The sequence below is a fragment of the Rhineura floridana genome, chromosome 8 (genome assembly GCF_030035675.1).
Source record: "Rhineura floridana isolate rRhiFlo1 chromosome 8, rRhiFlo1.hap2, whole genome shotgun sequence".
Classification (NCBI taxonomy): domain Eukaryota; kingdom Metazoa; phylum Chordata; class Lepidosauria; order Squamata; family Rhineuridae; genus Rhineura; species Rhineura floridana.
This window is the reverse complement of record NC_084487.1, coordinates 135,286,855-135,313,351: the sequence shown is the minus strand read 5'-3', so window position 1 is coordinate 135,313,351 and position 26,497 is coordinate 135,286,855. Positions and strand designations below refer to the sequence as shown.

The following is a 26,497-nucleotide window of genomic DNA, read 5'->3' as shown; positions in this document are numbered from 1 at the left end:
CTCTGACAGGCATCAACAGGTAGCATTGGGGGATGAGGTTTCAGACCCTTGGCCCCTCACTTGTGGAGTGCCACAGGGTTCTATCCTCTCTCCCATGCTATTTAACATCTATATAAAACCGCTGGGAGCTATCATCAGGAGTTTTGGGCTGTGGTGTCACCAATATGCTGATGACACGCAGCTCTACCTCTCTTTTAAATCCTCACCGGAGTTGGCTGTGGAGACCTTGTCCAAGTGCCTGGAATCCGTGAGTGGGTGGATGGGAAGGAACAGGCTGAAGCTTAATCCTGATAAGACCGAGGTGCTGCTTGTGGGTGACAGGGGAAGGTTGGGTGTTGTTGACCTGAGGCTTAATGGGGTGAGTTTACCCCTGAAGGATCAGGTCTGCAGCCTCGGGGTTGTTCTTGATTCCAAGCTGTCCATGGAGGTGCAGATTTCGGCAGTGAGCCGGGCAGCTTGGTATCAACTACACCTCATACGGAGGCTGCAACCCTACCTCCCTATTCATCAGCTCCCACTGGTAGTACATGCCCTGGTCATCTCTCGATTAGACTACTGCAATGCGGTCTACTTGGGGTTACCCTTGAAAACGGTCCGGAAACTACAACTGGTGCAGAATGCGGCGGCTCGGTTGCTTACAAACAGCCGCCGCTGCGATCACATCACACCAGTGTTATTTCATCTACATTGGCTTCCAGTTGTTTTCCGGGCCCAATTCAAGGTGTTGGTGTTAACCTTTAAATCCCTATATGGTCTCGGCCCAGTTTACCTGAAGGAGCACCTCCAGTACCACAAATTAAGCCGCCCGACTAGATCAGCCACACAGGGCCTTCTCTCAGAAAACAGCTAGGTTGGTGGGGACTAGAGAGAGGGCATTTTCAGTGGCGGCCCCCACTCTCTGGAACTCCCTCCCGTTTGATCTTTGCCATGCCCCTTCCCTGGTTACATTTTGCCGAGCCTTAAAAACTTGGCTCTTTGGACAGGCCTTTGGGATCTCCGGGATGGGCTAATTTTTCTGTGATTGTTTATTGTTTCTGATTGCCCTACATAGTTTTACGCCTGCATTAGTGTTGACTGCATTGTATTTCATTCTGTAATTATATTGTATTTTATTGAATTTTAATATGTACGTCGCCTAGAGTGGCTTCGGCCAGATAGGCGACACAAAAATTAAATTTTATTATTATTATTATTATTTATTATATTATGAAAAATTAGCATTAAGTGCTGATGAATTTATATGAATCGCAAAGTGATGTGGAAATGTGCAGCGCTGAACTTAAGACTGGAAAAATTAGAAAGGGAAAGGGAAAGAAACCAAAATGGTTAAAATCACCCATCCCTACTCTCCTGTCTTCTTCCCATTTCCCTCTCCCTCTTCCATTCTAAACAGAATAGTTGACAGATTTGCTATTGCTCATAACCTGATATGTCAGTCTTTTGTATTAAAGAGTTCAGTTTCATTCAGTTTTTGTTTTAGCCACTATCCATCTCCAAAATTTGCATTCAGCTGCTTGTGTGTGTGTTCTGTGCCTTCAAGTCGATTACAACTTATGTCAACCCTATGACCTCCAACAGCATTTCTCATGAACCACCTTGTTCAGATCGCAGCCTGAGGGGGAAGTGTTTTCCATTGAATGCGGCGGGCACAGGTCTCGCACTTCTTGGCCATCCCAGGCCAATAAAATCTATCACAAAGGAGTTCTAGTCCCCAGATGTCCTGAATTATCACGTCAGGCTTGCAGTGCTGTCTGGGTAAAAGCATTTTTTCCTGACTCCTCATAGTGGTTCTGATATGACGTGGCACAGCACCCCATCAATTATGTTTAGCTTGTTCCATTCTCTCAGTACTAATGCTGCCATTACTGAGGACATCCAAACTGGAGTCTTTGCTGGCTTCCTATCACTCTTTTCAATAAGACAGAAAACATCCTTGATATCTGGATCACACTGTTGGGCTTCCTTCCAGCCATGATAGTCCAGCTGTGGCAGTGGTGATTTGTTTAGGGCAATATAATTCACTGCAATAGAAGACATGGTTTCAGGAGGCAAACCTAGATTCTCTGCAGTACATCCCAATAAGGGTCTGGTTTTCACCCCATCTTCCCTGCATATTGTCTTCAAACCTTCCACAAGGATGTTGTTTTTGTTACGTGCCTTCAAGTTGATTACAACTTATGGCAACCCTATTAATCAGCAACCTTCAATAGCATCTGTTGTAAATCACCCTGTTCAGATCTTGTAAGTTCAGGTCTGTGGCTTCCTTTATGGAATCAATCCATCTGTGGCTTGGTCTTCCTCTTTTTCTACTCCCTTCTGTTTTTTCCAGCATTATTGTTTTTTCCAGTGAGTCCTGACTTCTTATGATGTGTCCAAAGTATGATTACCTTAGTTTCATCATTTTAGCTTCTAATGATTTTAGCTTCTTCTGGTTTAATTTGTTCTAACACCGAATTATTTGTCTTTTTCGTGGTCCATAGTATCTGCAACGCTGTCCTCGAACACCACATTTCAAATGGGTTGATTTTTCTCTTATCCACTTTTTTCACTGTCCAACTTTCACATCAATACATAGAGATCAGGAATACCTGACTTTAGTGTTCAGTGATACATCTTTGCATTTGAGGACCTTTAGTTCTCTCACAGCTGCCCTCCCCAGTCCTAGCCTTCTTCTGATTTCTTGACTATTGTCTCCATTTTGGTTAATAACTGTGCCAAGGTATTGATAATCCTTGACAAGTTCAATGTCCTCATTGTTGACTTTAAAGTTACATAAGTCTTCTGTTGTCATTACTTTAGTCTTTTTGACGATGAGCTGTAATCCTGCTTTTACTTTAACTTTCTCTTTAACTTTCATCAGCATTCATTTCAAATCATTACTGGTTTCAGCTAGTGGTATGTTATCATCTGGATATCTTAAATTATTGATATTTCTCCCTCCAATTTTCATACCTCCTTCATCTTGGTCCGATCCCACTTTCCGTATATGTTCTGCATACAGATTAAATAAATAGGGTGATAAAATACACCCCTGTCTCACACCCTTTCTGATTGGGAATCAATAGGTTTCTCCATATTCTGTCCTTACAGTAGCCTCTTGTCCAGGGTATAGGTTGCGCATTAGAACAATCAGATGCTGTGCCACCCCCATTTCTTTTAAAGCATTTCTTAGTTTTTCATGATCTACACAATCGCCGGCTTTGCTGTAATCTATAAAGCACAGGGTGATTTTCTTCTGAAATTCCTTGGTCCGTTCCATTATCCAATGTATGTTTGCGATATGATCTCTGGTACCTCTTCCCTTCCTAAATCCAGCTTGGACATCTGGCATTTCTCGCTCCATATATGGTAAGAGCTTTCATTGTAGAATCTTGAGCATTACTTTACTTGCATGGGATGTTGTTATGTGCCTCCAAGTCGACTACGACTTACGGCGACCCTATGAATCAGTGACCTCCAACAGCATCTGTCATGAACCACCCTGTTCAGATCTGTGGCTTCCTTTATGGAATCAATCCATCTCTTGTTTGGCCTTCCTCTTTTTCTACTTCCTTCTATTTTTCCAAGCATTATTATATTTTCTAATGAATCATGCCTTCTCATTATGTGTCCAAAGTATGATAACCTCAGTTTCATCATTTTGGCTTCTAGTGATAGTTCTGGTTTAATTTGTTCTCACACCCAATGGAATATTAAGGCAACAGTTCGATGACTGCATTCCCTGGGATCCCCTTTCTTTGGAATAGGGATATATATTGAATGCTTCCAGTCTTTGGGCCATTGTTTAGTTTTCCATATTTGTTGACACATTTTTGTCAAAATTTGGACAGATTCAGTCTCAGTAATCTGTAGCAACTCTATTGGTATCCCATCTGTTCCTGGTGATTTGTTTCTTCCAAGAATTTTAAGAGCAGCTTCCACCTCACATTCTAAGATTTGTGGTTCATCATTGTGAATGAATCTGTCATCCTTGCATTTCTTTTATAGAGTTCTTCAGTATATTGCTTCCATCTTCCTTTTAGTTTATCTCATTTAGTCAGTGTGCTCCCCTGTTGATTATTCAACATCCTTGCTCTCGGTTTAATTTTTCCTTCTGACTGTGTTTCTGTCTGCTTTTGCTTTTACTTTCCTTCCCTCTTTAACCATTTTAAGGGTTTTGTCTGTCATCCATTGAGGTCTTTCTCTCCTTTTAGCTAGATATATTGTCTTTTTACATTCTTCCCTGATAATGTTTCTTGCTTTAATTCATAGTTCTTCTGGTAAGTTTAAAGAGCAGGTTTGTGGGGGCACTTTTGCTAGGCAGCCACTTAAAAGAAATATTGCCACAAATTATCATGAGCTATCCCCACCCTCTATTGGTATTTTTAAAACATTTAATTTCAATCCCCAAATCAGATTTTTCCAGAGTACTTAAAATGCAGCGTGAGGAGTTCTTTGATGGAAAGAGAAAAAAATGTCCAAAAAATCCAGGTGTGCTCACAGATGGTGCCTGTATGCTCTTTTGGATCATGGACATTTTAACTTATAATTGAAAACTCCAAGGGACAATGTAGAAATTCTTTGTTGCAACCAGGAAGGATACTTTTCTGTTCTAAACCACATCCACCACCTGTTTTTTAAACATTAAAAGCAGAGTGTTTATTTGCTGGTGAGTTGCATAAAATGTTCTATCAAATGATTTTTAAACACTTCACTTTTTTTTAACTGAAACCTTTCCAGGATTATGTTTTTCAAGTGGAAGAACATGATCATCTGAAGGCCATGAAGCTGAGTACCCTGCTACAGAAGCTTTAAGCTCCCCTATAATTTAAAGTATTCAATTTCCAAAAGCCACACATTTCAGTGCCACTATTATTCATCCCCCATCATGGCAGCTCTGGACTAATTTTACACAATAGTTTGATTATTGGGTATAATGAGCGATGAATCCATGGTCAAGTGATCTCCTGATTACTTCACAACACCCAAAGGGAACAACTCATAATCTGTGTGAATGATGAAGTAATCAGAGTCCCCCCATATGCTCTGGACTGATTTGCACATAACACTAACCCATGAATTATAAAGCTGATTTGTTTAACTAACCAAATCCCTGGTTCATATCTAACGAAAAGCCAGGATTTCTAGAAAGGGAAACCAAATTATGCAGAAGTCCTTCTCCAAACCATGGAAGAGAGGGGAGGATGGAGCATGTAAGCCCAAGATTTTGTTCAGTTCATTCCAGCGTGTACATGTAGTGTTAAACCATCTTTTTAGCATACACGCAAACCAGTCCTCTGTTAACATACATCTCACATTGCTAATATAGTCTTGTGAAATGACCTAAGTAGAAAAGAAAAGAACAGGGAGACAATAATTAGCTTTCTTTTGCCAAGTAGTGCTGTGTCATGGGCCTTACTATCCATAAAGCAAATAAGACTCCACATACATCTTCTAAACCGAAATCTGTTGCTATTGCAGAGTTAGCCACAAGGAGGAGTATTGCCCTCTGGAGATTTCTTAGTATGATTTGGGTGTGAAAAGGTCCAAATTAAATCTTGAAACACAGCAGTCATATAAAGTGGGTGACAACTTTAAAATCCACCCTGTACAAACAAAAGAGAGTGCATTTATTTCCTGATATATGCTTTTTAATTCTTGCTACCTGGGAGATGTAAACTGCATTCATAATATAACTACTGTCAATGCAGGATGGTGGGATTATAAATAGTTCTATTCCTGATTTTCAGATATACACACTTTAATCATACACAATTGCCTAATCATGTGTAAATTGACCTTTTGACAAGTGGATTACATAGGAAATCCAAAATATTTGCTTCGCTTGTACTGAGATGTGATATATTATTAGTAGAATAGAGGTTGACCATGAAATCTATGTTTAATCACTAACATTTCAATCTGACAGTTTTATTTGAAGTCACAAAGTTTCCCCAGATGTTCAGCATGAGATTTCATCTACCATTAGATGTAATAAAGATCAAAAGGAAAATTATTTTAAGGAATTTGAATGAAAGGAGCTCATTTAATTCTTAAATACAATATTGAACAGGTTAAGAAGTAAGGCTTTGTCAAGGCACTGAGTCATCTTATATGTTGAAGACAATATTATTCATTTATCACCTCTGAAGTACGCAAATCAGTTTGCATACATTTTCTCAGTAATCATTACAACTGTGTAAGATAGGTTAGTTTTATTATCCCCATATTACATATGGGAAACCAAGACTGAAGGGTTATGTTCAGAAGCCTGGGATTCTTATAAGGACGAGTCTGGATTCAGACTAAGATTAGTAGATGTGGAGTTTTATTTTCTATCACCTTCATTGCATACAGCCACAGGCAGACTAGAGATCTTCCTTCCAGGATTCCTCTTACCTGCTAATCCAAGTATAAGTGTTGGGGAGAGGTAGTCTGTAGTTAGCCCAGGGCATTGAAAATTATGGCTTTAATCAAGGAATGGACCTGCCAGCAGCATTAAGGAATAGTGGTTTCCCTAAGGCCACATTACATTTATGGCTAAAGTGCGATGTAAACTAAGGGCTTTCTGGCTCATAGTTCACTCTCATGCAGTATAACCCTACATGCATCTATACTTAAGTAGGTCCTGTTAAGGCCAATGAGACTTATTCCTATTCTTAAGTAGGTCCTGTTAAGGCCAATGAGACATCACGATTACCTGTCAGGAGTCAGTCTGACCTGTATCCTAGGAGTACTTCATCCAGGGAAGATACTTAGGACCCTGTCTGAAGCACCTGTTAAGCAGCCTAACTCATTCATGAGTCATTCATATGGCTCACTTGAGATCCTGGGTGAACCTCTATACCACACCGCAAATCAAGAATCCCTTCACCCTCTGGCCCCCAGGAGATAAAATGAAAGCAGGACTCGTAGGAGATACAAAATTGTTGGCAGAGCAGTGCTACTTCCAGTTCATATCTGTCTTGGCTTGGCTTCTCTTTGTCTGAAACTCTAGCTCTTCTGCCTGCCTGACCCAGACGGAACCTACCTACACAGTCATGCACCACTCCAGATTTAACACTCTTGCCTCAGTCTTAAACTGCTTCGATCCCAGGATAAGGAAGTGATCTCAGACATTTCCATATAAAGAACAAAACACACAGTGATAAGAATGTTAAAAAAAATCAAACAAAGCCATAAAAATAATAGCTACATGAATACATCTAAACATCCTCAGTAAATAAAAACAGTTTTATCAGTTGGTAGAAAGCAAGTAGTGAGACACTGGTGGGCCTTTTTGAGGACACTATTCCGTAATATGAGTATTGTCACCAGAATGCCCCCAGCTGTGACTTTACATGCAGAGACAACATAGTGAAAGGTGTAAGTGTGAAGTAATCTTCTGTCTCACAGTTGGATTGTATTTGTTTTGGCAATGAAGGTCAAAAGAGTTATTGTAACAGAATAAATATGAACTAGTCTCCCCGCAGCTGCGGGTTATTATTTCTCCCAAATCACCTGCTCAGCACAGAAAATTACATAAACCATTATCTCCTGGCACAAGCATTATTATTATTTTCTCCCACAAGTCTTGCAGATCGTGATCTTCATGTTGTCCATATGACCAACTTTAGGAATATTTATCACAGAAACATCTTGTGCTTTAAATCTTTGTTAAAACTCTAAAACCCAAAAGTATAATATAACTAGACAAGCAACACAAGAAAAGCAGACATTCTGGCAGGAAAACATCCAGATTAGCAGAAAACTGAGCTGATACAAAGTTGTATCCATCTAAGCTCTAATCAGAATTAGGAATCAAAGGATCCATCAACTTTGGTTCTCTCTGTTCCTAATTTTTCCAATTTCTGCAGCAATTTGTGAATTTTTGTTTTAAAAAATCCTTATGAACATTTTAGTGCAAATTTCTCCTAATAAACACATTTTGCATACTGTTTTATCTAATGTACACATTTTTGCAAGCAAATTCTCCTAACATAATGCATTTTGTATGATATTTTCACTAATATATTCATTTTTATGTAACCTTTCCCCTAATATATTCATTTTTTTAAACATTGCTTGGTTGGCGAACTGCATCACAAAATTCAGATCAGTGCAGATTATGAACAATGGCTGTTTTTCAGTTCTCAGATTGTTTCAGAAAGTGCAAAATTCATAAATTCAGCTTTAAATGCAAACTGAATCGAATTTCTCCCCCATCCCTACTCAGAGAAGACTCATTGAAATTAATGGATCTAAGTTAGGCCCCCTCTGAGCTAAACATTTAAAACCACATTCATGCCACTTTAAACAACCATGGCTTCTCCCAAAGAATCCTGGGAACTAGTTTGTTAAGGGTGCTGAGAGTTATTCTTTTTTCTTTTTCTTAAGTCAGGTTCATAACCCATGGTTTCAAGTTGTTCTGAAACTAACCTTAGTTAGTGTTAACCATAGTTCCCAGTCTTCATAAAAACAAGAAGCCATAAAAGCAGAACTGAAAGCAGAAGCAAAAGATTCCAAACTCCTTCTTTTGACTGGGTAGGTAGGAGAAGAGGGGGGAGTGTGAGCATGGGAGGAGGTTAGATTCATTTATGTAGCACCAAACCATCGTTAAGCATTGCATCCAAATGCAGCTTATATTTCCTTTCTACAATATATTCATATTTATTATGTACACCTCTTACAGAGCATTCCTAACTACAGGAAGCCACTGTAACTTACATCTATTCCAAACTCACTCAGGAGCTCATGCCAGGCAGAGGGAAAATAAGCATTCAAAATAGAGTCAGCTCAGCCAGCATCTGTTTTGGAATTCCCTTCAATTGTTACACATGGAATTCTTCTCAAGGATTTTATAGTTCATATTTGTACCATGGGACCAGTCAGAGATCTTGTATGGGAAGTGAGTCACAAATGAGAGCAAAGGAATGTAAACACATAGAGAAGCCACATACATGAACATTGTGACATAGCACAACCATATAAACAAACACACAGGAACCCACCAAGCACACAGAGTGTCCCAGATGAGAGCCCTGCAAGTACCGTCAACACGCCCAGGCAATGGCAACCACCAATAACCCCCCAAACACACACAGCATACACAGAGAGAAGCAGGAACTTAAGGAGATATAGTGCAAAAGGCACATCAGTGAGGCAGAAATGGGTGAAACAAACCACACACCTCACAAACAACTCCAAAACAGGCCTTCAGGGAGCAACCCCAGCCTCAGAGAACAGGCAACTCCTCCTATAGTGCTGACTCTCCCTCCTCCCCCTCAACCTCCTCGGCAATGGCAAGCACAAGCAGCCCTTCTCCCAGGTATGGGCGCCTCAGGCAGTTTCCATGCCAGCTCCCACCTGGATCAGGTGTTGGAGGAGGGAGGCATCTCCTGACTCCTGCTGGGAAAGAAGATTGCTTGGCTTTTTAGAGCTTGGAAAAGTAACTTTTCCAAGCTCTAGATACCAAGAACAATCTGGTACACAGAGTTGCAGAAGGGCAGCCATGAGGTGTTAAGTTTGTGTTATTTGCTCTAGCTCCTTGATTGACGTTAAGTTCTCCTGCTGCCCTTTAGCCAAAAAAAACAGGAGTCAGAGTTTTCTGCAGCCAGCATTTTCTTTACTGAATATTCTAGAAAAAGAAGAAAGAACAGGAAGAAAAACCCACAGGGGGCATGCCTGAATGTGTTTTCCAGGCAGCCCTAAATAATCACTGGCAGAACAATAGATTAAAGACATACTCAATCACAGTCAAAATAACACTGACCCGATACACTACACTTGACTCTTAAAAAATACTTTTTTCCTGCTTTGCAGGGCCATAACTATGCACTGGCTAAAAGGGAAAACAAGTTTCTAACTCATCTCTGTTTCTGATGTACTATCACAATGTCTTTTTCCAATGTTTTCCAGGGATATAAGTATGTCAACAAAGAAGGAGCATGCTGTGGGAAATGTCTCAAGGCTATGTGTGATGAGGCATTTCATTGGCCTCAGGGAGATGAAGATGTCCATTGGCACAAAGTAAGTCTGTGGGTTGGACCATGAAAAGAGCACTGCTGACATCTTCCCCCACTCACATATCATTATCAATGTATCCAGCCCAGAGCACAAAAACTAATAGATGAGGGGTGGTGGACATCTAACCTTCTGGGATACCTCCCTGAGCTGCTTCTGACAAGGATGTCTCAGGACAGATGTTGAAGCCCCCTAGGATTTAAAAGCCCTGAGGACCTGAACACTAGATCTCAACCAGCAGGTCTCTTAGGTAACAAGGCACGTGGTATTCAACAAAATCTCTAATCTTGGGGTTATCTGCTCTACACCAGATACAAACACAATTGGGATTCTTCAAAAAGGTGATGAATATGACACTGATGCTCTATTGAGAAGCCACCTAGGGCATAATTAAGAGACCAATATCATTTCTACCTTTGCCCAGTCAGGTTTTGTTGATACAAACCAGATTGACACTTAACAGGCATAATCAGATCCTGGATGGTAGTCATTTTCTAATGATTAATCTAACATTTAGCAACAGCAAGACCTGATAGCAGGCTGACATAGTAGCCTGGGTTTCATTGGATGAAAGAGGAACAGCACTAACTTGTCATACCACAAAGTTTTTTTTTAATTGTTGAGAGCACTTCACATACATTATCTCAGACTCCATTAGTTGCCTCTGTTTTAGAGCTGACTTTACTTTAACATGAGAACTTATTATTTATAAATCTCATCTGGTCATCTTTTTTTTTTTATTCAGGCAATTGAGGGTTGATATATGACAGCTTCTATTGCTTTTAAGACCTTTGGGACACCGATAAGTTCACAGATCTGGAATCTTCCACCCTAGCTGGTCCAGTGATTTCATGAAGCTGTTGCTATTCACTTCCTCTTGCTTGCAGTAGTGAGCAGAATCCTAGTCTGCTTTGCAGTGAATATTGAGGAGGAGAGGATGTTCACCTGCATTGCAGCACTGCAATAGAAAAGCCTACAAAGGAATGTCATCTCCCTCCACCACTTTAAAAGAGAAAGGCAGTCTTCATTCCGCACTAATCCTGTTCATGTGTTTCATTTATAGGTTGGCTCTGAATGGCAATTGCCCTCAAACCCATGCATCATCAGAGAATGTGTCCGGGTGAATGAGGAGGTCTTTATTCAGACAAAAAACATTTCATGCACACAGATGGAGCCCCCCAGTTGCCCATTTGGAACAGAGCTGCACTGCAACCAAAAGACTGACTGCTGTCCTTCATGCCGTTGCAGTAAGGAATGGTCTATCAAAAATGAAAGAGATTACATATCTGAACTAGTTTCTTATGCATTTCTTTGGAGGAAAATCAGTTTGAGAGTCAAATTCATACTTCTGGTGTGAGCCACAGAAGATGCTCAACAGTTTGATTTCAACTTAGTTGTCCCTAGGGACACTACCACCCTTCTATTTTTCCCTCCAACCTAGAGGAGGTTGGATAGTGGGGAGGGCCTAAGGTGCATGCAGTCTTGGCTGTGGTGTTGGAGGGTGAGTGTCTGTGCAGTAAACTGTATGATAGGAGAAAGTTGCCAGATGCTTTCAGAATGAGAGTTTGTAACTGACAGAAGGCTGGCCCTCTCTGGGCATGAGATGCGGACAGTAGATGTGCTCCAGTGTGTTAGGGACTGGGTGGGTCTTGTGTACTTTCAGTAACGCTGTTCCTAATTCTGTCCTCTGAGATAATCAGTTGTGGAAAATTTTATTGGTGGCTGTTGTTTCTATCATATCTTTGGGATAAGTTTTGGGAAGGTGGGACATGAGCGATGCTAACCCAATTTGAGTTATCATGGGTATATGGAGGTGTAGACATGGGGAGATGATGAGTTACTATGGAAGATAAGGGCAAGGCTTGTTCCTCGCTTCCATTCCTCCCATGGATGAGTTCTTGGTTGTTCATCTGCTGTGCCCACTGGGTGTTTATCTGGTTGTATTGCTGAGACCTAGGTGGGTGAGCTGGGAGCAGTTGATCTGACCAGCAGTGCCCACCCGGACATTTGGTGCAGCATCAGCACAGGCTGCAGGGATGGGGGGGGAGTTGTTGTGGTCCATATCTATCACCAGGAAATCCTTCTGTCTTGAAGTTGGCTGGTGTAGGGCCAAGGTGACAGTAATCTAGGGCTTCTGCTGGTGTACCTTCCACCCTATTGCTCAGCAGGTTCTCTGACCAAGCTGGTGGAGGTAGTCACCAGGGTCCTCTCCTCCATCCAGACCCACAGCGGCTTCAGCTGACTGTCTGGAAATTGAGCTCAAGCGACTGCAAAAGTCAGGGATTCCATCAGCAGTAGTGGATACTATCATAGCTGCAAGGCACCCTTCAACTATCAGTAGTTATCAGGGTATGTGGAAGGCATTCTCTCGTTGGTGTAATAGTCAAGACATTTTTCCCGAGTCAGCAGCTGTGGCCAAAGTGCTATTATTTCTACAAGAAGGTCTACAAATGGGTCTGCATCCCAATACACTGAAGAGGCAAGCATCACCCTTATCTTTAGTCTTACAAGTACTGCGTTCTGAATCTCTTGGTTCCCATCCTATACTAAAGAGATTTCTCAGGGAGCCATAGTCATCAGTCCACCAGTCCAGCACCATTTTCCAACCTAGAATCTACATTCTGTGCTTTCTGCTTTACAGAAACCTCTCTTCGAGCCTTTGGGAACAGTTCCCTGAAGAATTCTTTCCTTCAAAGTAATTTTTCTAGTGGCTATTACAACAACATGTAGGATGTCTGAGCTACAGGCCCTATCTGTTGAGAAGCACCTAGTATTTTCCATAAAGACAGGGTAATGTTCTGCACTAACCCAGCATTCATTCCCAAAGTAAACATGACCTTCCACAGGCAACAGGAAATAATTCTACCTTCTTTCTGTCCTAGCCCTTCTCACCCCAAAGAGAGGGCATGGCACTCATTAGACATCAGACAGGCATTGAAGGTATACATTAACGGAACCAAACCATTTAGGTGATCTGAATCCCACCCTGCCCCTATAGGCAAAAAAGTTACAAGTTCAACTCTAGCTCATTGGATCAGAGTTTGTATCTCTATAGCATATGAGGCCCTACACCTGCCATCACCACTGCGCATTACAGCTCACTCTACCAGATCTGCTGCTACATCAGTGGCTTTCTCAGCTAATGCTCTGGTAATAGATATTTGCAGGGCAGCAACATGGTCCATACCCAGTACTTTCACAAAACAGTATAAAATTGATCTATATGTCTCAGTGGAGGCAGCATTTGGGCACAGAGTTCTGCAACAAGTTTTATGCCCACCCTAGGTCTGCAGCTTTAATATGTCCCACTTGGAGACCTCTGTCATCCATGAGAGAAGGAACAGTTGTTCTTACTGTAAATGCTATTTCTTCATGGATGGCAAGGGCCCACCCTTAGAGTATTTGTGTGTCTCTGCAAATTGTGGTGGCTGGGATCAAGTTAGTGACTGCCATGATCCCTTTCCTACTATTTCTTTATTCATCCACTGACCTTGTTCCTAACACATTGTTGGTCAGTTGACCTTGTTCCTAACACATTGTTGTGTGGTTCAGTGTTCTTTATTCATGTAGTATGTTTGAGTCTTTAATTTCTGTTGAGGCTGGTCTCTATGGCTTTTCCAAGAAATGAACTGAGCCTCAACAAAAGGGGAGGGGCAAAAGTATTTGCTGAAGCATTTCCTGTCTCTGCGCTGTAGGGGGAGCTACACTACCTGCTTGGAGACCTCTTGTCATCCATGAAAAAATACCATTTATGGTAAGAACAACTGTTCCTTCCTGTTCCAAGCTGACTGGAGGATTCTTTTAAAGAAATGAGAATACATTATTGCCCCCACACAAAGAAGACTCGTGACACCAAACTGGTATAATGTTATATTTATTAAAATATAACATCCTAAATCCAATGCAATACAGCCAATTATTCAAATCTATATTTTTTTGGGCAGGTGAGGGTAAACCTAACAATGAGGGATTACACCCTCACCTTCTTAAGGCATCACTTCTCATCATCACGTGACTCTATAGTCAAGGACGTGGGTGAATTCCTCCCTCCTTGCTCCTGGAGCCAGCTGTGTGGTTCCAACCCCCACACCATGGCCCCGCCGTACAGGCGTTCACCATGATGCGCAAGCCGGTCCCACAAGGACACAACACAGATCCCCACCGGACACAAAGCCCTGATGGTTCCCTAGGAAGTGCCCCTTTTTCATGATGCCTTAACCACCTAATTTTAACCCCCATATACCTCACCTGCCCGAATTCTATGCCACAAGAAGGGATCAGCTTAAGCTTGGTCCCCTCCACCCAATGAGGATAACAATCCCCTTAATCCCCCCATAAGATCCTCCAAAAACAGGTCACACCCTTGCTCAGAAAGATGAACACCATCATCTCGAAATAGATGTGGGGCATGGAACCTAATCCTATCATGAGAAATAACTGCCCCACCAAGAGACAAAACTAAATCCCTAACCTTCCTATTGACCCATTTCCTAGCTCTATCTATCTTATTGGGGTGAACAGCACCCCTCCAAACCCTTCTAACAAGCATTTCAGACCATACAAGCAGAAGATGGGGATATGATCTAATAAGCCACGTGAGATCATGCGTAACTTTTAGCAGCAAATCCAACCCAGGACGCTGCACCAAATCATTTTCACCCAAATGAATTAACAATATGTGCGGTCTGTCAGCCAATGACATGATCCGGCACACAGCAGGCAGCAATGCATCCCATAACATGCCCCTCCGGGCTTCCCACTGAATCATAGCTGTGGCAGAAAGCTGCAGCTGTGTTCCATAAACAGACGAGGATGCCCTCCGATGAGCCCAAAACACAATTGAGTGGCCACACAAGACGATCCTGATGGGAATTGGGATGTTTGTCAAACCTACAGGAAACAAAAACAAAGTCATCTGTTAAAACCTGACGTAAGACTTAAATGCATCAGAACACCACTTTCCGATTGCCTGTATCTCGCTGATACTCATGCCCACAAGGGCCGCAGCTGTAACTGCACCAATCCGGAAAGAATGCAGCCCATAGACTCCAGCATCGCGACCACTGGCCAACAAGGCCCGCTGAACAACGGCCCAAAATTGAAATTGAGTCAGGGCAGTACCATCCATATGTATGAACAAATAACGCTGGCCCGCTGGCCGAATGGATAAGAATTGTCGCATTGCAGACACAGGGCACAATACCTGGACCTGGCGACTTCGTAAAAGCACGAATACTGCCATGGCCCTTTGATCGGTCTTAGAGACCCGCAGTGAAAACCTCACTATATCTGCACCGAATGTGCAATTGCCAAAGCATAAGGCTCGATAAGTCACATCGCACTTAGAAGGGGGCAATACTTTGCTAGGGCGAAAAGCACCATAAAACATCGTCAGAGTTACTGCGGCGAACAGGTGCAACTCATACTGAGATGAGCATAAAGAATTAAATAGTGCCAGGATCTGGAGGAGGACATCGGGCGTGATTGGCCTCCTCCGGCCAGCGGACCTGGGAGCGGAACGCGACCAACCCACAAGGACCTATCTGACCCTAAAATCTACAGAATGATCCGGCAGCCCCCTTTCCTTGGAAATAAAGGCTAGTGCCGAGAGGTGACCAGCGATAGTAGAAACAGAATTATTGTGCCCTTTTAAATGTGTCATAAACTTCAATAAATGCTCCACAGGAATAGGCCACTCCAAAGGCAGCTCCGTGCCTATACGGAAAGTCTGGAACTTAGCAAATGAACGCTCATACGCATTTTGAGTACTGGGAGCCAAAGCGACGGCAATCGCAACCCCAACTTCTAGTTGCCAAGGTTCCACAGGAAAGGTGGGATTGGTACAGGATCCAGAGCCGCTCCAGGTGCAAGCTTCCGAAAGCGCGCCATCTGTAAGCGTGAAAGTGCATCAGCTACTGTATTCTGCAAACCTGGAACATGTCTGGCCAGGAATAAAATATTAAAGCGCAAGCATTGCAACACAAAAGCGCGCACCAAGCGCATGACACGAGGAGACTTAGAAGTTTGGGCATTAATCACGCTAACTGTGGAAATATTATTGCACCAGAAGTGCACTGTGCGGTTTGTAAATGCCTTTGGCCGGATACGAACAGCGACCACAATTGGAAAAAAATCCAAAAATGTCAAATCAGAAGTAATTCCGATATCTCGCCAACTGTCAAGCCATCGCTCAGCACACCACTGGGCTCTAAAGATGACCCCAAAGCCAATGCATCCGGCAGCGTCAGAATGCACCGGTAATTTCGCTTCTAAGATTAATTCCTCCCTCCAAAAGGAAAGGTGATTGAAATCCTTCAGGAATGCAAGCCACATGTACAAATCCTCTCTCATCCCTGACGTGATCCTTATGAAATGGAAGTGAGAGTGAACTCCCTTCATGGCATCACATAAACGCCTGAGGAACGCACGACCAGGGGAAATAACTTTGGAAGCAAAAACTAAGTGGCCACAAGTTCCTGTAACCGGGCCAGTGTGATCTTTTTCAACCCTATTACTAAACAGAGCAGTTGACGCAGTACTACCAACTTCTCAAGCGGCAAACGTGAGGACTGAGTCACAGTATCTAACTGAATCCCTAAGATAATAAGGGAAGTAGTAGGGCCCTCTGACTTTTCGGGAGCTAACGGAACTCCCAATTCGTCAGTTAAATTGTCAAAAGATTGCATCAAATGAAGGCTATGAAAAGACACGGCCGGTCCCACAAATAAAAAAAAATTATCAAGATAATGAGCAGAAAAGGAGGACGATGCTTTCCTCCTCAATGCCCATTCTAGAAATGTGCTAAATGCTTCCAAAGCAGTGCATGACACAGAACAGCCCATTGGCATAGCTCTGTCAATGTAAAACTGATCTTGAAATTTAAAACCAAGCAAATCCCCATCCTCAGGGTGTGCTGGCAAAAGGCGAAAAGCAGATTTTATATCACACTTTGCCATTAAAGCACCCCTTCCAGCTTTTCTAACTACTCTAACCACCTCGTCAAAAGAAGTATATCTAACTGATGCAAATAATGGGGAAATGCCATCATTGACAGAGGCCCCTTTTGGGAATGACAAATTATGAATCAGGCGATATTCTCCAGCCTGCTTCTTAGGGATAATACCTAAAGGGGAAATCCTCAAAATTTCCAAAGGAGGAAAACGGAAGGGGCCTGATATCCGATCAGCAAATATCTCCTCATGAAGCTTGGCCAAAACTACAGGCGCTAAATTACTATAAGAGGGCTGATTGACTAGCGATGTAGCAATCCTAGGACCCTCATAAGGGATACGAAAACCATCCGTAAAACCCTGGAGTATAAAACTAGCAGCCTGCCGATTGGGATAATGCTCTAACAGCTTCGCCAAAGGAGCCAGCTTGATCGGGCTACTGGCCTTGCGACGTACAGCCGCTATTGCCAGACCACGTTTTGGCTGTGGGTGCTCCCCTGTACCCTGTGGAGCTGTACGTGCCCTCTGGCAAGAGGAACTAGAGTGGTTGCCTCCGCACAGTGCTCAAACATGTCGGAACCTACAGGGACGTCTTGAGCATCGGCCATTGCTATTAAATGTCCAGCAGACTTGTTGGGATTGAACCCACTGCCCGCCTTGGCTGTAGCCAGAGGCGGAAGTCTGCGCACGTGCCAATAAATGCCCACTATCGGCCCTATCTCCAAGAGAGGGCCTGGCGGAGGTCATAGAACGTAGCCACAGTCCAGTATGTTCAATGTCCCAACGAAGGGTGGGATCTAATGCTGCTCTTTGTCTAAAATGCTGATCATACCTAAGCCAAGCGGTTCCAGAGAATTCTCGGAAGGCCCGATGCACTATATCCTGATATTTTATCATGGATAAAGCCCTAGATGGATAAGCCTGTGTCATAACACCCATATAAATCGTATAGGCGTTCAACCAATTAGGCCACACCCTATCCACCTTCCTTTTGATCACTGCCTCACGCTCTTTCCCTTCCTGACCGTCCTTAGGCTTAGCCTCGTGCTCACGAAACAGGAGAGTAAGCAAGTCAATATACTCTCCCCTCCAAATTTTTTCTTTGTTCGTATCGCCTTGAGGATAAACCCCATATGGAAGGGACAAAGAAGCAGGTGATTGAGAAGAGGAAATCGAAGGCGGCTGCCAAGGACTCACTGCAGCCGCCGGCCAAGGAAGCTGTGGGTGCTGGGGTACCAACACCCCTCCCATAAACACTACTGGGTGGGCACCTGCTCCCAATGAAGGAGAATCAGCTGTTTGTATATCCCTGTTAAGGGCAGTGGAATCCTGTGGATGTGTATTGCGAGCTTGTGAGTGCATGATTTGCTCACCTGTATAGGCCGAAGGAGAGGCAATCACAGAAGGTGCTGCAAACCCAGAAACCATTGGAGTAAACGCTGCAGCATCATGCGGAACTGGCTGCTGACTTCGCATATGCCCGGCAGCTGACAGAACTGAAGGTGTGACAGCAGAAATAGGTGCTTGATCAGCTGGTAAACACGCAGTATGCGTACAGATTGCTGGCTCCTCACTGGGTACCGCAGCTTCCAGAACCCCGATTCTAGAAACTAAATCAGCAAGAATACGATTTTTAGACTTTTTGGAAGCCAACTGTGCAGATTTCTTACCTGCTGGAGCGGTACTTGTGCCAGCCTCAGCATCCAGGGGCTGTCTGCATTCCTTTTCCAACGCCTCCACCCTAGCCACCAAGGCATGGATGGTCCCAAAATCCTCCTCTTTGTCAGAAGACAGGTTCTCCTGTGGTAGAGGGCGCTTTGTAGTTTGCTTGACCACCCGCACCCCTTTTTTCCACTGAGCCTTCCTGGGGGGCATTTTGTAAGAAACAATAAACAACAACAATTATACAAAAGACCAAAATGCTATTATAATCTAATTATGGAGTCAACAAATTATAATAATAATTAGCATACACCAAGTGCCTATAACACTACAACTAATAAATTAACCCAACCTCTTTGGTTATTTATATATTTTATTTATTTACTTATTTACTTATACATTTATTTATTTATTATATACAAAGGGAAAGTGGAAAAAGGATTGAAAGTAAAGGGAAGTGGGAAGGGGGGGTAATTTATATTTTTAACACTAATAAACGGAATAAATAACAACTAGTAAATGAATTTTAAAGTAATGGAATACCTTAGTTATTAAATTAACAGAAACAATACTTATTATATCTTTAAACCTTTGCTCTAAAATTAATTAGGTAACTACCAAAGTAACCAAAAGGATTAACAATCTAAATGGAATTACGCAACAAGAATAACTGGAGGGGGGGGCAAATATCTCAACGTTAACTAAAGCAAAGGCAGAATTAATTTAAGACACACAAACTAAAACAGGAACAACCAACCAACCAACTCAAACCCTCGTAACTGAAACTTAAAAGGCAATAACACTAAAGGGAACTAAACCAGGAAATAAGGAAGCGGGATTGCCGCCCCGCCGCCGCGGGCGCGTAGGCGGACTCCCGACACCCAGCTGATCGTCGGAGATCGGATAATAGTAAGTAAAGGCTCGAAAAGGAAAACGAGAGGCAAAGGAATCACAAGCCATGAAAAATCTCCGAACGAACGCCAAAGCCGCCAACAGAGCAACGTGGAATGAGGATTAAACGCAGCTGCCGCGAGGCAAAAAGGCAAGCGCGGGAAGAACAGAGCAGCCTTATATCTGCTGCTCAGCGCCCTCCCTGATAGGATGATTGATCTCACGTGGCTCCTAGCACTTGATTCGAGAATGTTCCCAAGTCTTCCCTGTAATTATGGTGGGGGCAAATACGCCCCTAATTAGGAACGACATTCTTTAACAGCTATTGGTAAAGATACTTAAGTGGGAAACTCCATGTACAGAGGCCATATACTTCTGAATGGAGAACAAGTCTTATGAGGAAAGGTTGAAGGAACTTCAATGTTCAGCATGTTCAGTCTGGTGAAGAGAAGGCTGAGGGGTGACATGATTGCACTCTTTAAGTACCTGAAGGGCTGTCACATAGAGGAGGGTACAGATTTGTTCTCTGCTGCCCCAGAGGGTAGGACTAGGTCTAATGGTTTTAAGTTGCAGGAGTGTAGATTCAGATTGGACATTAGAAGGAACTTATTTATAGTAAGGGCAGTTCGGCAATGGAACCGACTGCCTAGGGAGGTGGTGGGATCCCCTTCGCTGGATGTTTTCAAGCAGAGGATGGACAGCTATCTGCGGGAGATGCTCTAGCTGTGGATTTCCTGCTGTGAGCAGGGGGTTAGACTCGATGGCCTACAAGGCCCCTTCTAACTCTATGATTCTATGATTCTATGAATACCAGTTGCTGAGGAACAAACAACCGGCGAGGCCTCTTGCTTTCATGCCATACTTACAGGCTCCCTAAAATCATCAGGCTCAGGTTTGAGATATCTACTTCAATTTTTACTAGAATCTTGAGATCCATCAACTGAAACCCAGTGTAATACACTTAGAATTAAAGAATTATGAATCCAGGAATTTGTTCTGAGTCCCAGAATTGATCAGAAGTCACAGTCCTTCCACACAAAAATTCACTTCCGGTTATTCAAACTGGCTTTATTTCAGCAATATAATTGGTATTGGTGGTGAGTTATTTTATTGGTTTTGTTAAAACAGTGAGGAGTCAGACAAAGAGGTGGAAAAGGAAACTGCCCTACTCTGATTCCAGAGCAGACTCCCCTGATCCAATCTTGACAAATCATGGCCCATATTGATTCAGTGGTCCACTTCAGAATTCTCAGTGTGGCCATTTCCATTATGAGACAATCTGAGGGCTATGCACTGCCTCCATTTCTACACACACACACACACACACACACACACACACACACACACACACACACACACACACACACACACACACACACACACACACACACACACACACACACACACACACACACACACATTTTTCCTTTAAAAATTTCTAAAATAAGGTATCCAGCTGTCTACAGCCTGAGCGGCTGGTGCATGGGCTCCTTACCACTGCGCACTGTGAAGGGACTTGGAGCAAGTCCCTCTGGGAGTAATGAGACTTGATGATCTTCTGTCGCTCCCAGGGGAATTGAATGGGAAAAGTATGGCTGCCCCTAGTGTTTACCCACACACAATGCAATGCAGTAATCTAACTGTGAGGTTACCAGGGCACATACTACTGAAGCCAACTTCATCCAGACAGAGATGTAACTGGGCCATCAGCCAAAGCTGGTAGGAGGCACCCATGTCATGGAGGACACTTGTGCCACCATTAATAGTAATTGATTCAGGAGTACCCTAGCTATGAACCTTCAGGAGGAGTGCATTCCCATCCAGAAATGGCTGAACATCATCTACTAATAGCATCTTTGTCTTGTCTGGATTGATCTTGAGCTTCTTGGCTGTCATCCATTCCATTACTGCACCCAAGCATGGTCACTGCCACACCTACTTGAGATGAAAAATAGTGCTGTGTCATCTGCATATTAATGACAATGTACTCCAAAACTCTGTATGCCCTCACTCAGCAGTTTCAGGTAAATGTAGAATATGTGTTATTATAAGCCCTCTAGCTGTGTTGAAGGCACTGATACTAACAGACACATATTCTGTCTTGTAGAACCTGTTAGCGGCTGTGTTTTGAATGGCACCATTTTTGAGGTAAGATAATTCATAAACTTTTGAAGTGATCTTCAGCTTCAGAATTAAGTGATATCTGATTAAAATTGTTTTCTAATTTGCTTCCATCTTTGAAAACAAGAATTAATAACCTTTAACCTAAACTAGGGTTGCTGCTGGTGTACTATCCACCCTGCTGCCCAGCAGCTTCTTTGACTGATCTGGTGGAGGTCATCTCAGCTATGGTGCTGGAGGAACCCAGAATGATAGTCCTGGGTGATTTCAATAGCCATGCTGAGGCTGCCTCTAGTGTTCTGGCTTGGGACTTCGTGGCCTCCATGATGACCATGGGGCTATCTCAAGTCATCACTGGTCCAACACATAGGGCAGGGCATACCCTTAACTTGGTTTTTTGCTCCAGATGGAGGAAGGGGTGGTCTGGAGATGAAGGGGTGGATGTCACTGCATTGTCATAATCTGATCATGTATTATTATTATTTATTACGTTTGTATACCGCCCCATAGCCGAAGCTCTCTGGGTGGTTTGCAACAATTAAAAACATTAAAAACAAATATACAAATATACAAATTTAAAAACACATTTTAAAAAAAACAATTTAAAAACACATGCTAAAATGCCTGGGAAAAGAGGAAAGTCTTGACCTGGCGCCGAAAAGATAACAGTTTTGGCACCAGGCACACCTTGCCAGGGAGATTATTCCATAATTTGGGGGCCACCACTTAGAAGGCTCTCTCCAGGTGAAGTTTGAATATACTGTTCCCATCCTTCCCCATAGAGGTGGTAGACAGATCAAGATGGTCCATCCCAAGAGACTAATGGAATCCTATGGATTCCTGAATACTCTGGGGAAGTTTCCAATAGCTAGAGCAGGTGACCCTGATGAAGCCGTTGTCAGGCTGTGGAAAAATAGCATGTGTTGGGTTCTTGACATGGTTGCCCCTGAGCACCCACTCCAGCATTTTGGAGCCCAGTTTGCACCTTGGTACACCAGTGAGCTAAGGGCAGTGAAACAGGTTGGACAATGGTTGGAGTGCAAGTGGCAAAAGACATGCTGTGAGGCTGACCTGGCACGAGTGAAACAAGATAACTGTGCCTATTGGTGGTGGTGAGGACAGCGAAGAAGGCCCACTCCTTTGCCTCCATTGTATCCTCAAGTATCCATAGCTTTTTTTGTATTGTTTGTATTGTTAACTTCTGTTCCAGGAAATGGAGTTTTAGATCCTTTGGAAGCCCACTGTGAATTCTTTGCAAAGCAATCTTGACACCCCACCCACATTTACTGTAGTCCCCAGTGAGGTGTCCAGTGCAATGTCTGCTGCAACTTCTTGGGATCAGTTTCAGTTGATATGGCCTGATGACGTGGACAAGGTGCTTGCAACAATGCAGCCAGCAACATGCCTTCTCAACTTTTTCCTTCTTGGCTTATTAAAGGTTGCCGAGAGGTATAACTGAGTAGATCCAGGGTGTAGTCAGTGTGTCTTTGTGGAATGGTCCCAGCAGCCTGAAAGAGGTGGTGATCCAACCACGCCTGAAACGTCTGGTGTAGTGGTCAGAATGCTAGACTAGTACCTGGGAGAGCAGGGTTCAAATCCCCACTCCGCCATGAAGCTTGCTGGGTGACCTTGGGCCAGTTACAGCCTCTCAGCCTAACCTATCTCACAGGGTTGTTGTGAGGATAAAGTGGAGAGGGAGGAGAACCATATGTGCCACCTTGAGCTCCTTGGAAGGAAGGTGGGATATAAATAAATAAATAAAAAGCCCACCATGGATCCATTGGTTTGTGATAACTACTGCCCAATCGCAAATACCTCCTTTTTAGGGAAGGTGATTGAGAGGGTTGTGGCGCAGCAACTGCAAGTACTCTTGGATGAAACAGATTATCTTGATCTAGTCCAGAGCTCCAGTAGCCAGAGTGGTTTAACAGCCCCTTTCCAGAGAATTCTGGTGATTGTAGCTTGGTGTGGGGAATAGGGCGTCTCCTAGCAACTCACAGCACCCTTCACAAACTACACTTCCCAGGATTTGGGGAGGAAGCCATGACTGTCTAAAGTGAAATAAAGGTCTGGTGTGGATTTGGCCAGGGACAGCTTTGGTTTAAATTTGGGTCAGAGACTAAGTGTGTCTGCTGTTGAATAAAAAGGTGGCGTAACCCTGAAAAATAATGATACTGTTCACAATGTTTACTTTTTGGAAAGGAAAGGGGCTTTCCCTCTGCTCAGTGGCCACCCACCCAATATCCTCCCCCTCCTTCCTCCTCTGGGTCAGTCACCTATCCTAAGCATGATTCCATAGGAGTAAATCCCATTCAACTGAATAAGCATGCAAATGATCAAACCTCCCTTCCCCTCTCCCCTCCTGCCCTTCCTCTTCCCTCCCTTCCCCCTTCCTCTTCCCTCCCCTTTCCCCCTTCTTCTTCCCTCCCCTTTCCCCCTTCTTCTTCCCTCCCCTTTCCCCCTTCCTCTTCCCTCCCCTTTCCCCTTCCTCTTCCCTCCCCTTTCCCCTTCCTCTTCCCTCCCCTTTCCCCCTTCCTCTCTTCCCTCCCTCCTTCCTTTCCCCTTCCCTCCACCATTTGCCAGTTTAATCATTCAAAAAGTGATTTAATATGCAAAAGATCATTATTATAATTGCTTCAGAAATATTTATTCATGCATGTCTACTCAGAAGAAAATCCTATTGAGTTCATGGAATTTACTCCTAGATAAGGGATTGCAGGATTGTTTATTTGTTCTAAAAGGTACATCCTGCCTTCATGCAGCAATTGGTATTGCCAGGGCAACTTTCAAAAGAGCAAAACAACAACAACAATATTAACAACAACACAATAAAAAACTATAGTCATTAAAAATTAGCCGCATAAAACAATTTTTAAAAATTTAAAAGTTTTTTGTTTTATAGAATACCTTTTACATAATTCAATTTAATCTATCAATATTTTCTTTAGTACTTCCATCAATTTTCTTTTAGGGCTTCCATTTCCACCCTGAAAAAAAGTCTTCAAATGCATAATTTGTAACAGAGCTTGGAAAAGTTACTTTTTAAAATTACAACTGCCATCAGCCCCAGCCAGCATGTCCACTGGATTGGGCTGATAGGAGTTGTAGTTCAAAAAAGTAACTTTTCCAAGCTCTGATTTGTGTAAAAGGTAATATGTGGGCATTTTCCTGAGAGTTTAGCCTCTATAGATACATGCTGTTTCAAACAGTACTTTATAGATAGTTTGAAATAGCATGTACTTTGTATATCACACATTTACATTTTTCAACTCTGGGAAATGTATTTTTAATCATCCTTGAAGTACTTATTTCACTTTCTTTTAAAGGAAATTCCCCCCTCTTCTTTCTTCACATCTCCATATTGGCCCCAAGTAACCATATAAGAGTCTTCTGTTGCCATTGTATTACTGGAACCATTTGGTTTTGTCTTAATCTCCTTACCTTGTATCTAGTTACTAGCGTTATCCTCCCATAGTCTGATTTAACTGCATTCATATTGAAGTGGTTTAAACAGCCAGCCAGGTGGCTTGATTTACCAATTGGAATCGTCTTGCAACAGTCATTTGGTTTCCCAAGCTTTTATTGAGCAGAGTGCCTTGATACAAACTTTTATGAATTGCAGATGTTGTCAGATTGTCATTCAGCATTTCAGGGATGTATTTTGACAAACATTTTTAATTATTTATTTGCCAACTTCCTCACAGTAATCTACTTGTTAATGGAGCTTTACTGTCCAGGACTGATTCCAGAAGAAATTATATAAAACCTTTATCCATATAGCACCTTTTCCAAACGCATGAGGTATTAGTGTTATCTAGATGTTTGGCTTTGACTTGCTGCTAGTACACAAAGTACAAAATTCTTTTTCTGAATAAATGATTACAGGTAAAAGAATGGCAAACCGTTGTATTTATACTGTGAATATTATTCTCAGGATATGGTAATTTGAAAATTTATGTGGAAACTTTGGCCACTGAATTAGGAAAGGAATTATAGTAATAAAGAAATTATATTGACCCACTTCAAGTAGAAATCAAATCAAATTAATCAATCCTGTATGCATGACCCTGTCTTAAACATAGGGCTTTGCATTCATATGATGGGGACTGGGATCCCTGGAGCCTAGTAAAGATTTGTGTTGTAGTAACTGGCAAGTCCTTTCCATGAGTGTGTGTCCTCTATTGCATTTATCTTAAATTGATCAATTGTAAACCACAACTGGAAAAAGGGAAGGTGAACTGTGAGGAAAGAGGGAAAAGATGGAGGGGGTAGTAGAGGAGAAACGCAGTGAAAAAGACAGGGGGAGTAGAGAACAGCCAGGGAAAAGAGAGAGATAGTCAGTGAAGGGGAAAGGAGAAAGGTGTGGGAAGAGGAAAACCCATGCAGAGGCCAAGCTGCATGTAGGATTATTGATGGGATCCCCTGACGTTTTGATTTTTATATTAAAGCAATCATGGGGGCTCCAAATTGATTGACCGAAGCAGCATTAGAAGAGGGTTCAATTCACCTTCTTCCTGCCTACAACCATGCTATATTCCTTGCAGGGTTGTTGTTTTTCCCTATCTACTGTGGGGCTTATAGCATTGTTGGAATTTCAAGGATTTCGACTGGGAAAACAGCACAGGGAGAAGATTACTTCCTCCCCTTCCCCTAGTGCTGCTGTTTCATATCCAATTTAGAACTCCAGCAACAGTTTTTACGTAAAAATAAAATTGCCAAGAAATCTAATCATAGAATAGTAGAATTGGAAAGGGCCTTTAAAGCCATTGGGCCCAACCCCCTGCTTGATACAGGAATCCAACTTAAAGCATAATAGAGCATAGAATAGTAGAGTTGGAAAGGGCCTATAAGGCCATCAAGGAGTTCCCACTTAATCAGAAGTTTGCCCAGAG

At 42.7% G+C, this 26,497-nt stretch overlaps 1 protein-coding gene across 2 annotated transcripts in view; it reads left to right on the top strand.

Annotated features, from left to right (window-relative positions):
* The window catches only part of VWF (von Willebrand factor), a 313,429-nt gene that overhangs the window by 267,506 nt on the left and 19,426 nt on the right, over positions 1-26,497 (top strand). For both annotated transcript variants that reach the window (XM_061582613.1, XM_061582612.1), the window contains 3 exons: positions 9,877-9,987; positions 11,045-11,228; positions 21,592-21,632. In XM_061582613.1, coding sequence (XP_061438597.1) covers positions 9,877-9,987; positions 11,045-11,228; positions 21,592-21,632 — 336 coding nt within the window. The remainder of the gene's footprint in view (positions 1-9,876; positions 9,988-11,044; positions 11,229-21,591; positions 21,633-26,497) is intronic.